Source organism: Pomacea canaliculata, linkage group LG14 (genome assembly GCF_003073045.1).
Source record: "Pomacea canaliculata isolate SZHN2017 linkage group LG14, ASM307304v1, whole genome shotgun sequence".
NCBI lineage: Eukaryota > Metazoa > Mollusca > Gastropoda > Architaenioglossa > Ampullariidae > Pomacea > Pomacea canaliculata.
Genome location: NC_037603.1, coordinates 5,319,201 through 5,331,837, shown reverse-complemented (window position 1 = coordinate 5,331,837; position 12,637 = coordinate 5,319,201). Strand labels below are relative to the sequence as shown.

At 37.5% G+C, this 12,637-nt stretch overlaps 1 protein-coding gene across 2 annotated transcripts; it reads right to left on the bottom strand.

The window, feature by feature from the left end:
• Window positions 1-137: 137 nt before the first annotated feature.
• On the bottom strand, window positions 138-12,557 carry LOC112555702 (protein unc-93 homolog A-like). Of its 2 annotated transcripts, none has more exons than XM_025224197.1 (6): window positions 12,460-12,557; window positions 10,884-12,050; window positions 6,513-6,649; window positions 4,706-4,819; window positions 3,853-4,117; window positions 138-2,758 (listed from the first exon to the last, which is right to left on the bottom strand). In XM_025224197.1, exons 2-6 carry the CDS (start codon window positions 12,013-12,015, stop codon window positions 2,535-2,537), a joined length of 1,872 nt encoding a protein of 623 aa, XP_025079982.1. In that variant the 5' UTR covers window positions 12,016-12,050; window positions 12,460-12,557; the 3' UTR covers window positions 138-2,534. The 2 variants fall into 2 exon arrangements, with proteins under 2 accessions (XP_025079982.1, XP_025079981.1); XM_025224196.1 differs by lacking the exon at window positions 12,460-12,557 and adding an exon at window positions 12,160-12,327.
• Between the last annotated feature and the right edge of the window lie 80 nt (window positions 12,558-12,637).

Below are 12,637 nucleotides of genomic sequence, written 5' to 3'. Positions count from 1 at the left end.
TTCAAAAAGTTGCTTAAGCATGGTAACTTCAGTTTTTATCTGACTTACTAATTACTGCAGAAAATCTAGAAGGTGAAAAGAGAGTAATAAAAATAAAAGGAGAAAGGATGCTCAATACAAAACCCGAACAAATTTACTTTGGTGAAACAGAACTATTTAATTCAACATGTTGGTTTCAGCATATTACATGCATGATATGCATTAAGAAATTTCACCAAAGACACAAGCCATTTCTTGTATGCCAGACCACCATGCTGTACAACACATTGCACATTATCATTTCCAAACATTACCATATGTAGATGAAGTACTGACAGTAAGTGTAAAATTAAATGTGTAATTTGCAGTTGTAGCAAGATAAGTGACTGGAGATAATGAGACAGCAGCAAAGTTCAAACACCACTTAAAGCTATGTAAAAAGCCATTGATCTCTAACCTTGACTCTACGTGATAATTACTCAAGCATTAAGTGAAGGCTATATAGTACATAGTTTTCCTGTCTCCGGATACAGAGCTGGGCTGCATGACATTTACTTTAACGTCCTATACATGAAAATGTCAATTTCAAATTTTATATACCATATACCCCTTGCAGATAAGCCCAGACTTGAAGCCCAATTTGGGCAGATGCTTGTTAGGGACATTCTATATGTCGTTACTACATGGATACCATGAGGGGACTCATAACAAAAGTGGAAAATGAGGGAGGGTGAAACATGGTGGAAAATCTGGCAACATCTTGCAGTCCTACATCATCTGAAATAGGCACATGCCTGGCTCTGCATAATCCAAAGCAATGATGCTATCAGACATGCTGGGACAAGAAAAAAGTTGACTCCATGCCAGTCTCTAAAATCAACTATGAAGACCAAAATGCAACTGCAAACAGCATGCCAGTGATCATGTTTGCAGCATGAATAGTTTTCTCACTAGAAGCCCATGAACCAGCTGCATGTGTAGCTAGTTTTGCTGTTTATTCACTGACCATGGAAGCCTGCTGACTTTAAAAGTATGGCCCATGCCAAAGATCTTAAACACGAGAAATCAGCAGCCTACTGCTTGCACACTAACCATTGTGATGTGGACTTTAACATTCACATCCAACCAAATAAGGACAAATTTCATTTCTAACAAATCCAAGAGATACATTCAGCACTGGCAACTGAAACAGTTCCCAGTACATCAAACCAACTTCTTTGCTTAAACACAAGCTGAAGGAAACATTCCTTTAAAGTTGAAAATACTATTATTGAGGCGGCTTTCATGCCATCCTCAAAAGATATGCACTTCCTCAAATACAATGTATTAAGCAAAGATTTGCAAACATGGAGGTGTTCACCTGATGAAGAAAGGCACAAACCACTCTGAAACTTACAAAACACACCTGTTATGATCTTAGATTATTCATACCCATCATACCTCTGTAAAGACAGGTGGAAACAGAATGTGTGTGTGCGTGTGTACACATGCATATGTTTGAGACAGCATGCCATGGGAAATAGTTGTCACCCTTTAAGGCGATTCCTTCCCCTGCCCCCAAACCTTAAATAAAAGGGGGAAAAAAGTTATTTTGAAGATTGGTTTCCAAACATGCAGGAAATTTATTTACTTTTTAGAAAAACTTTTAAACATGAAGATTGACCAAAACCACATCAATATCCCCAAGTAAATGCTGAAGTCAGAACTATACAACAGACTATAGTAGCAATAGATAAAAAATAAACTATATACAAAGCAAAAATGAGAGGACTATTAACTGTTAGTAGTTAAGAGTATATATAAATATCCAAAGTGGTCTTTAGTTCAACACGATGGTATGATGAATCAACTAGTACATAGATATGAGCAGAATAAGAAATAAAATCCGCTGCCAACTATTCCATTTCCATGGTATCCACTTAATCTATTAAGCAAAAACTGTGCACCATGACTTGGCATTAAACAGAAAATGTTCTGTGTTAACAATTAAAAAACCTTTAATCCATGACTTCATGGCGTTTTAAATGCTGCTTCAGAAAATGTGACACCTGAAATTCTCTACATTACCATAACAACATTACCTACTAATCGAGGTGCAAAGATTCAGTGTAAAAAGTGTTAACAACTGACCAAACATACGAGTACCTCACATCATCACAATGCTCCTGGGTTCAGGGTGAGCAGACATGCACAGACAACACTCATGATTATCGCTGACAACATCAAGCTCCGATCATACTGTCATAATTTTTAACAATAATTTGGAAAACAAATGGCTTACCACAGTTGCTCCCAAAGCAACTCTCTTTACTTGCAAGAACTAATGAAATCAGCTCCCTTAAATAGAAAAAAAATACCCTCCCCCCACTCCCCAACTTCAAACAAGATTATCTAAATGTGTGTATGTGGGTGTATATAAAACTGCATTACAAGCAGTACTTCCAATCTGCAAACTTGTCAAAATCACCATCATATCTGTCAATCAAAAACCAAACAATATTTGCCCCTAGCACTTCCATCAAAGTCACAAAGATTCATGCAAACTTAATGCACCATCAAGGATCTTCAAAAACATCATCATCGTTGTGACGCAGGCGGTACTCAGCCAGTACATAGAACATGATGGATAGAACAAGAACAGTCATAAGTAGGTACAGCTTGCCAGCCACACACATATAGGTCCCCATGCTAAAGGCCAGCGTAAGGCCCAGACTCTGCAACATCCGTGAATTAGCAAAGGCAACCTCCGGAGCCTCTGTGCATGTCAGGCAAAGCAAAGCTGCAGACAAAAAAAAAAAAAAAGTACAAACTAATACTCCATGTTAAAATAAAGTTTAGCCTGATTATTTATCACATATTTTAACACCTTTAGTCTTGGCAAAATGAACCCTATCACAGATGAAGACTAAATGAAAGACTTGTGCCCACAATAAGAATTAAAATTTATTACAAAAATATGACAGGAACAACTTGCCATAAAACAACATAAATTTCTGATTTAAAAAAATAAGAATGCCTGACAGTAAAGTTCCAGCTTTCTATTATATGGTAATCATACTGATCAAGTTTTGCATTCTTGGCTACTGGATTAATTAAATTTAAGGTGACGGTACACTCTAGAGGAAAAAAAATTGTTTTGAAGATTTTTGAAACATTTTATGACAGAATAGTCACTAAAAATTTTTCTTTTGTAATTTTCATTGTAACTACTTAAAAAAAAAAAAAATTCAGATATTTTATACTTGATTATTTCGTCACAAAATGTTATTAAAAAAACTTTACAACCATAACATTTTTTCTAGAGTATTCTGTCACCATAAATTTACTTAATAGACATTTAATAACTTCTCTCATTTATATAGTCCCTAAAGAGAGTCAGTCGAACACTTTTACACTTTTATTAAAATGGCCACTTTAAAATAATATGTCAAGTTGTTCATAAAATCAAATTACTTTCTCAAATTCTTTAAGATACAGACTTGCTACTCTTCAGCCATCCTGGACTGATATTTGGAACCAATATTTTCTTAGTATTTCATTAACTAACTCAGATTTAATTGTCTTCTAGCTCTAAATGCTTTCTGCTTCATATTAGTCTTTCATCAGTTTTAGCACTCTAAATCTTGTGCTGTTATTCTTTGATCCATCTTTTTCTTTCAATGTATTTGTCATTTAAAGGGCAACCACACACTATGAGCTTTTACTGGCACCTCCTCTGTTCTAAAATTAATAAATTATATTGATGGAAATGGAAGAAAAAAACTGAAGACAAATAAGCACCGAGCATTTGAAAACACACTACTGAGCATTGTTATAAGAAAAATATAATAACTACTGTAGTGCAGAAAAAGGGTCTGACAATAGTTTACATACTGTTACACTGTGTTTGCCAAACAGAATCACAAACACCCCAGGCTGCTGCAAGCACGAAGAAAAGCATGGGACGTTTGTCAGGGATCCAGATGAGAAAGCCTATCATGAGTGCAATGTGCATAATGACACCAAACCCCAGCACCACCTCGCGAGGCAGTCGATGTGACACCAGTGCTACCACCATAGCTCCAACCACATTGGATGCTCCCAATGTGATCATGCAATACCCAATGTAGTCCACCCCAAGGCTACATGTCACATAGTACTGAAACAAAATCATCACTCCATAAACAGCCAAAATAATAACTGAGCCAAGCCCAAATTACTCTTGACAAGACTAAAACTATACTTCTTTGTCAAGGCATCTCACTTTTATCTTGCAAATACTGTTTTTCAACAAAACTTGTTAAAATTTTTGTTTATATTTTAAAAGAGATCTGAACAATAAATACAATAATTTTTTATTACAATATAGCAATCATTTTTGAAGTTGAAATAACAAAACTAGCATTGTCATAAACCTGCTTAAAAAAAAATTCAAATGTGATGGGAACAGAATTAGGTGGGTGGATGGCCAATGATTTAATTTATGTGTAGGAATGCATATAATTTGTAGTACACAATTTTTGTGCTTTAATAAAACAGGTATTGCATTTTTTAACGGTGCGTGCATTTTCCTCCTGAAATGAATGGCAAAACAATATTTGTGGTTAACGCTATAAAAATTTCCTGTCCATTAGAGAGTTAATTCATATTCTTCTGTTAGGGCATTAAAAGTTCAGGAGGACCCCTTCAAAAGCAACAGCAGGGTGAGACACATACAAATTTTCTGTTTTGCCAAATGTCTGCCTACCAGATTGTAGTCTGTGTACATGAAGCCTTGCTGTAGTCCGCTGAAGATAAGCAAGGGGATTAGGAGACGGTAAGTCCTGTGCTGGACCAGCTGTAGCACATGCTGCTTCATCATCTGTGCACCAAAGTTACCACACATTACACCATACACATTGTTCCAGGTTACACCATATCCCAGATATAACATTCTAAATCTTTTCTACACACAATGTCACACTGAATCTTTCATGCACACAACTGACAATCCTACCTACTGTATCATCTTAGAATTCCACAGACTGATCAAACTAAACCTTTGCTTGTTACAAACAAAGCTCATCACAGTAGGAAAAATTAGACCCTCTACACCAGGGATGCCAAACCTACGGCCTGCGGGCCATATCCAGCCCGCGACGCGGTGCCATCCGGCCCGCAAGACTTCTGCCCACAGTGCAGGAAATCGGCATGTTAGTAATAAATAAAAAAACAAAACAAAACAAAAAAAAAACCCGAAAAAAGGGAAGAAGAAGTATTTATCCCCACGTAGTGGCGTCTCTCAATCTTTTTTTTCGATGGACGAACATTTCGATTCAGTGCTCCGACTTGGTGTCTCTACGATGCAGCCGGACATTCAGAAGTTGGTTTCGGGAAAACAACTTCAAATATCCCACTAATTACTACATAATTAATGGTAAGTACAACTTGTTTCTAATAAAAAATGGTATCTGCTCTTTATTTTTTTTTATTTTTTTTATTTTTGCGGTGAAGTGGCCCGCGACACGGCTGTCCGAAATGGATATGGCCCGCGACACGGCTGTCCGAAATGGATATGGCCCGCAGGCCGAAAAAGGTTGGGCATCACTGCTCTACACTCACTGCACCCACAAAAGCTTTGCTGGTATAACCTAATAACCTGAACTTTTCTTATGCTAGGCAGCATTCTTTGAACATAAAAGCATAATAAAATAATGTTTACAAGAGAGCGTGTAACTCCAAACTACCACCAATATAAACACTTTAATGATGCTATAAGCCCTGCTAGCTTTCTATAGGCCACACCACACAGCACAGAAAAAGCTAATTACAGCAACAGTTACTTAAATAGTGACAATACCAATTCAACCACAAAAACACACTTCTGTACTCATGATGTATTTACAAGGTTAGAATTTCTCATTTATTTTCCCGTCCTTCTCCCCCCTCTCCCTTCCCTACTTTCCTGTCTTGTCCCACACCACAATTTGGGCCAGAGGAATAAAGCTTCACAACCATGTGCCAGACACTAATTAAGAAAAAACTATCCTTGACAAAAGCGGATAGTAAGACTAATCAGCTTGCACACCTATTCAAGTGTCACAATCCACTGAATGGGAAGGAATTATCACCAGTGGGCCAAAGGTGTGATGGGATCACACTTTAGCAAGGGTAGTGGCTGCTTCCTTGTTTATGTAGGAAGGCACCTCCTGACAAATTATTCTTCCCCAAGTAAGACAATCAATTATATATAACTACAACCTTTTGGCCACAGATACTTTTGTTTTCAATGTAAGGTGGGAAAAACAAAGACATTGGGTGCTTTTTACAAGATCCTCAAAGAAACCAACATCAGGGCTTCTGCTTACGCAACAAATTGCGTACAGTACGCATTAAAAGTTCGGAGGACCCCTTCAATTTTCGTCAATGGGGTCCCCTTCAAATTTGGGCGAAGAACAGGGACCCCTTAAAAATTTGAAGGGGTCCCTGGGACCCCAAAGAATTTAGCCTTAGCAGAAGCCCTGCAACATTTATCTCCAACAAACATTACAAACTGAAAATGAGGCTGAACCAACCTGTAATCCACTGCTATCCGGATCTGCACGAGCACCAATATGGTCAAGGAGGAGCAGCACCAGACAGAAGCCCAGGAAGGCCAGCAACAGGTATGCACACATCAACTTCCACAGAACTGGCCACAGGTCAGCACGATCTGGGCAGCAAAACCGGCACTGAGTACTTGTGCATGGGCACTTGCATACCACCAGTACCATCGCGTTCATGCTCCAACGACAACATGCACATACAGGTAAAACACTCAGAGCCATCTTATCTAGGAATACAGCATGCAACAAGGTAAATCATGCTTTATACCATCTTGAAATAATAATAATGAGTCGTCAGCAAGCTGTCAGTGAAGGTTACAGTAGAGACTATGACTGATGAAACAGAGGTTAGTGTGATGCTTATATTAAATGTTTGACAGAAAATGGGTCAGAACACTGTAGTAGATTAATAAAATAAAATTATTCTGACACCTGGTGATAAAGAGCCATTGCTATGAAAGCAACTTTTAAACTTTGTATTGCAAGTCAGCGAGACTACAAATGTCAATTTCTACCTATACCCAATATTAATAACTAAACCTCACAGAAGTCCTTTAAGCTGAACAACTAGCTTCAGCTAGGTCAATTTTTTTAGAAACACACAGACTTTCATACTTATTTTGAAATTTTTGCAGGAGAAAAAAACAAACAAGATATGATTTCCCATTAAAAATATCATATTTCTCAAAATACCCATCTATATTATTAGGGTTCTCTTAAATTTCTGTATATTCTAACATTGTAACACGACACTGTTCACTCGCAAGTTAACCTCCCTATCAATTTGAAGTAGTGTTATTACATCTGTACAGAAATTAGTTCTAACACCTCATACATAGGTTATTACATGTCTACAGGGATTAATTCTAACATCAATATCATATAAACCAATGCAGCTTTGAAAAGACAGAACAACAGAGGACTACATTTGTGTCTTACTGGTTCACCCTAGACATCAACAACTAGAGGCCATTAAAATTAAATGACACTCTTTTGAGACTGCCACAGAACAGACATTACATGCTGAAAGACAACTGACCTACTTTGACCAGTAGAATTCTCCAGATTCATCATAACTCATCAACTCATGTCCAGCATGAATTTAATGGATGACATGTCGATACAATTTTTTGCATACGCAAGGTGTCTGTTCACAATGCTTCCTTGAATATAGTTTTTCCATACTTTTTGTTATATTCAAGATCTTTCTTGTTTTGCAAATCAAAGCAGAACTTTAAACAGAGATTTGAAAGTCTAACCTGAATGCAAAATAATTTTTGTATAAGTGTGATCATTAAATGATACTATTTCCCAAATTTGTGCATAAACTTAGTTCCATTCATGACATATAAGCCTTTGAACATTGCAGTTGTGCTTTGAATAATGTCAAGACCTCTTTCCTGCTATATTACAAACGCAGCATTACTGGACAGCATCTCATCAAAGATCTGACATTGGCTACAGCCTTCAGTGATGCCAGAAGTTTAAACTTACGTCAACCTACAAGCCTTTTTGAAAAAAATATAAATATTATAAAGTACACTTACATCACAAACAACCTTATGTTTTCTTAAGTTTCTAGCAACTATGAACTTAATTTCAGGTTAGCTAATCACACCAACAACAGTTTTATGATATAGTTTATAATAGTAGAAGGTGTGCTTAATGCCTAAGCTACAACTAAGTTGACTGAGGACAAGGAAAATATAATTTGTATAATTCAGGGCTTCTGCTTACGCAAAAAATTGCGTAGAGTACGCATTAAAAGTTCGGAGGACCCCTTCAATTTTCGTCAATGGGGTCCCATTCAAATTTGGGTGAAGAACAGGGACCCCTTAAAAATCTGAAGAAGGGGTTCCTGGGACCCCAAAGAATTTAGCCTTAGCAGAAGCCCTGTAATTATTAGTAATATTGTTTTCAATGGATATTGATTTTAAAAGACTGAAATAGTCGAACAACTCGGCAGGTGGAGGGTGGACTGTCACAATGGTTAAGACAAGAAGCATGGCACAAAAGGGAACAACTGAAACAGTTAAAAACTGAAAAAACCAAAACAAACATGCCTTCAAGGGTAAAATTTTACAGGAAAACAAAAACAAGATGTACCAATAAATGCATAATAAACTGTCGCTCATTCATAAATGTGAAATGATAAAAATAAAATAAACACACTTGAATTAACAAGAACTAACCTTTCTGATGTTGTGCCACAACAAACACATGAAGGCCACAATAACAGAACAAAATACACTGATGGGGGTGTGGGAAACAGCAATCATGGAGACATCCAGGTGCATGTCACCATCACAAGAACAGTCACACATTTTTATTCGTCGCAGGTTTCCAGTGGCATCAAGACCACAAAACTGAAATATAGAAAAAGACATCCATCATCAACCAGTTATGCTATTGTTGAAATCCTTAACTCCTGTCCCCCAAAAAATTCAAACAAATTCTAATTTCATCCTAGCACTCACATTTCATACAAGTTACAAAAACACTGAATGAAAATACTCTGAAAAAAATAAATGAACCAACAATAAAACAAATCATGCATTGGATGAGAAATAAAGTACATACCAAACACAAAGCCTTTAAATTATAGTAATACCACAAAACCCACTTCTGCTACCCTTCTTTAGCAGTTTGGTTTAAAACTTAAAGTGTTATATTAGTACCAAATACCCCCCTAAACTACTCAAATTTACATAAACCCTCATATAACTGGAAATCTTCAGATAATCTTGCAAGAATCTAAGCATTACTGTTACTTGGTCCAAACACTTCCTGTAAATATATGTTTACAAAAGAAGGAGAAAAGGCACCAGTAATTTACATGTGTCCATTCATACTGGGCCAGTAAAAATGATTTATAAATATACACAGACCAAAGCTTTTGGCTGTTTTTTAAATGTTAGGCTATATATTAGATAATGTTGGTTATAGGGACTTCATATACAAACCTAGTGTTCCCTATGATCACATCCAGATATCGTATCAAGAAAACTGATGCGGGTTTTCACATAAACATAAAAAGACTTCTTTCGTGGGGCACCAAATGATCATGCAACAAAACTTCTAGAATGCAAGTTTGTGTATTTGCATCCATCATGCACAGCATAAATTTTTCTTACCTGTTTATCCTGTTATAATACACAATCTGTTTCATCAAGACACTAAACACATACTATTGCAAGTTCCATGGAAAATTTAAATTGAAAAGTGAATCTTTTTTTTTCGTATGGTCTGGGCCATGTTAATGCCATGTCATCATTACTTACCATCTGTGTAATGTCTAATGTTGCTCTAAGTACAAGTTCTGGTTCTTCCAGACAATAGTTATTTGCAGTTTATTAGTGGAATCTTACTGAAAATATGATCGTGGATACTAAATGAATAATAGTCAATGAAAGTTAACATCGCTATTGTACAGTCCTAATAGAGAATTAGTTCCTTTTCTTTTGGTTGTTGGAGAATGAGGTATTAGAAAAGCTTGTTTTGTTTTGTGAAGTAGTGCCTCGTCTCTCCCTTGCTGCTTTTTGTTCCCCAACCTTCTAGCTAGTCGGGGACGATCTACTGGCCATTTGAAAACAGGGTTAAATGAAGAAGACATTCTATGCATCAGAGGCATCAAACATGCTCACGTGAATGCCTTGGGCCTTAGAGGCTAGTGCACTAAGCACTAGGTTATCAGCTTCCCTGATGTTCTCTTACCCTATTCTTAACTCCCTTGTAACATTGTCTGTCATGTTACTCATCATGTAATGACATTTTACACTGTCTAAAGCTCCTTTCATACCTTTATTGCTTTTGCATTCTACTCTTGTACTTCATCTTTATGTTGTTCAGTGTGCCTATACGTACCTCACCGTCCACTGTCTGTTATCTTTCATTTATCACTAGTGGTCTGCGCAGAGAGTGCGATCTATCTTGGTCGTGATGCTGTGCGTTACAAGTACACATGATTATTATAATGATGTTGTAAGCAACCATGGACTATATATAAGAAGTGGTCAAACAAGATTTTATGTACATGTTGTCTACTGCTGAGGAAAACATCATTCTGCTGTGCAGCGTATGAAGGTACACTCTGCGATGTTCGCATAATGGCAAAATTGCCTAACAATGCATTTCAATCGCTGAAGGTACACTCTGCGATGTTCGCATAATGGCAAAATTGCCTAACAATGCATTTCAATCGCACAATGACTATGATAGCTGAAATTGGTGTGTTAAAAATATCCACAAACAACTTCATAAATTGTACTTTGTGATGAAAGTCCAATGGAGAGTGCAACAAATATAATTATGAGTGTAAAATAAATCAAAGTAATACCTTACCATACTGTCTTCCAAGGAAATACTGGAATGTTATATTGAGAGCGACATTGATAAAGCACCCCACACTGTGATACTGGTGCTGGAAAAGTATCCTCTGTGATGTTGGGGTCAACAACTGAAAGCTCAAAAGCAGTTTTTCTTGGATTGCTTGAGATCTCTGGCCCAGTAAAAATGATGAGATGAGATTTCCCCAAATGTGAGTCGTCTGGAAACAAGCTAGAAAAACAGCATGGAAACGAAACATTTCTTGGTCTAGATGATCCTTAGTCAGGCGAGCTGAGTCAAAAGCCAACTTGATGAGGTATGAAGTCTCTGCTGTCCACAATAAACCATGGCCAAAGCCTGCCACCATGGAGGCTGGCAGCAAGGTATAAAACGCTGGGTAAAAGTTGGCACCAAACCACAATAAAAAGCAGAGAGAGCCAAGCACAAGCGTCCATTTAGCTGTGAAGATGTTAGTCCAGAATGGAGCAAGGAGGCAAGTAAGTACCATCGTCCCATGTAAACAGCTCATTGAGATAATACCCAGCTGATCTTGTGCATTGAGCGAGGACTGGAGATTCTGAACTCCTCGGAAAGATGAAAAGATAAGAATGAAACTGATGCACAGAACAATCAAATTTTTCTTGAAACCACATACTGCTACTGAGGGCACACTGCTACCCTGCTCACTGCCTGGGACGGCTACTCTGAACTCTGTAACTGCCATTTCATTTGTTTCCAGAGAATCTGGATGCCCTACTGATGACCTCTGACCTTGTTGTGCAGCAAATTTTTGATTAATATGGTTCTGACTTTCACATAGTGCATCATGTCCGCTACTTTCTCCTCCCCTTGGTAAATGCTTATCTGACAAGTGGTTCATTTCAAGGCAGTTTTCATGATGCGGTTCCCTAGCTGCTGCCTTACCATGGCCATCTGAGTGCATCTTGCTCAACACATTGTCAATGTAGTCTTCCTGTGGTGCCGCATCCACACTCTCTGCTTCTCGATGTGTAGCATAGCGGTAACTTTCGCTTCTTTGCCGTCGTTGCTGAGTGGCGTATGTGTAACTTGGCCGTCGAGGTCGATATAGTCCAAAACCCATTCCCAGACCACTGAAATCCCATGGTGACAGTGTACTACCACTCATTTTTTCTGTGATCCAGACAAGACACTGTGTTGTATCTGCAACATTCGGCAAGCAAACTTCAATTCCCATACGCATACTGCCATGACACGGGTAACCAAAACTACAACTTATCATAGGAGAAGCAAAACAAAGAATGATACCCACAAAAGCCTGAAGCAAAATATACGAAGCGGTAAGCCTGCATATAAGCAAACGGTAGTATTTTCTTACTACACCGAACAGCACTATCAATCTCAAGTCAGACGTATAAATTCGAAATACGAATCGCTGAAGGTACACAGGACGGTCTTATATGACAAAATGGCCGCCAGCAACCCAAGTTTATCATTTAATCCCTACTTCTCTCGCCTTATAAACTCCAATAATATCTACCATTAGATAAATACTTAAAAGACTGCTCCTTATTCTGATCTCTCTCTTTTATTCAGCAGAGAAATGAATTACCTGAAAAAGTAGCAAACAAGTCTTCTACGCAAAATCGAATTTCGCAGACGCTCCCTCTGGGGGTTGTAATCACGCACAAAATAATTGATCACAGTGTTTATATTGAATAGACTTTGGGGAATTTTATTGAAAAATAATAAACATTTAAAATTTTTTGGTACCAAAGTTAATTAAAGAA

What these genes read in the sequence shown, in the direction of transcription:
- LOC112555702 (XM_025224196.1), bottom strand. Translation starts at nt 12,199, where the DNA reads ATGCAGGCTTACCGCTTCGTATATTTTGCTTCAGGCTTTT. An exon ending in ATATTTTGCTTCAGGCTTTT is followed by an intron (nt 12,051 to 12,159) that starts GTGGGTATCATT and finishes CGAATGTTGCAG; the next exon opens with ATACAACACAGTGTCTTGTC. An exon ending in TTTCCTTGGAAGACAGTATG is followed by an intron (nt 6,650 to 10,883) that starts GTAAGGTATTAC and finishes TTTGCTGCCCAG; the next exon opens with ATCGTGCTGACCTGTGGCCA.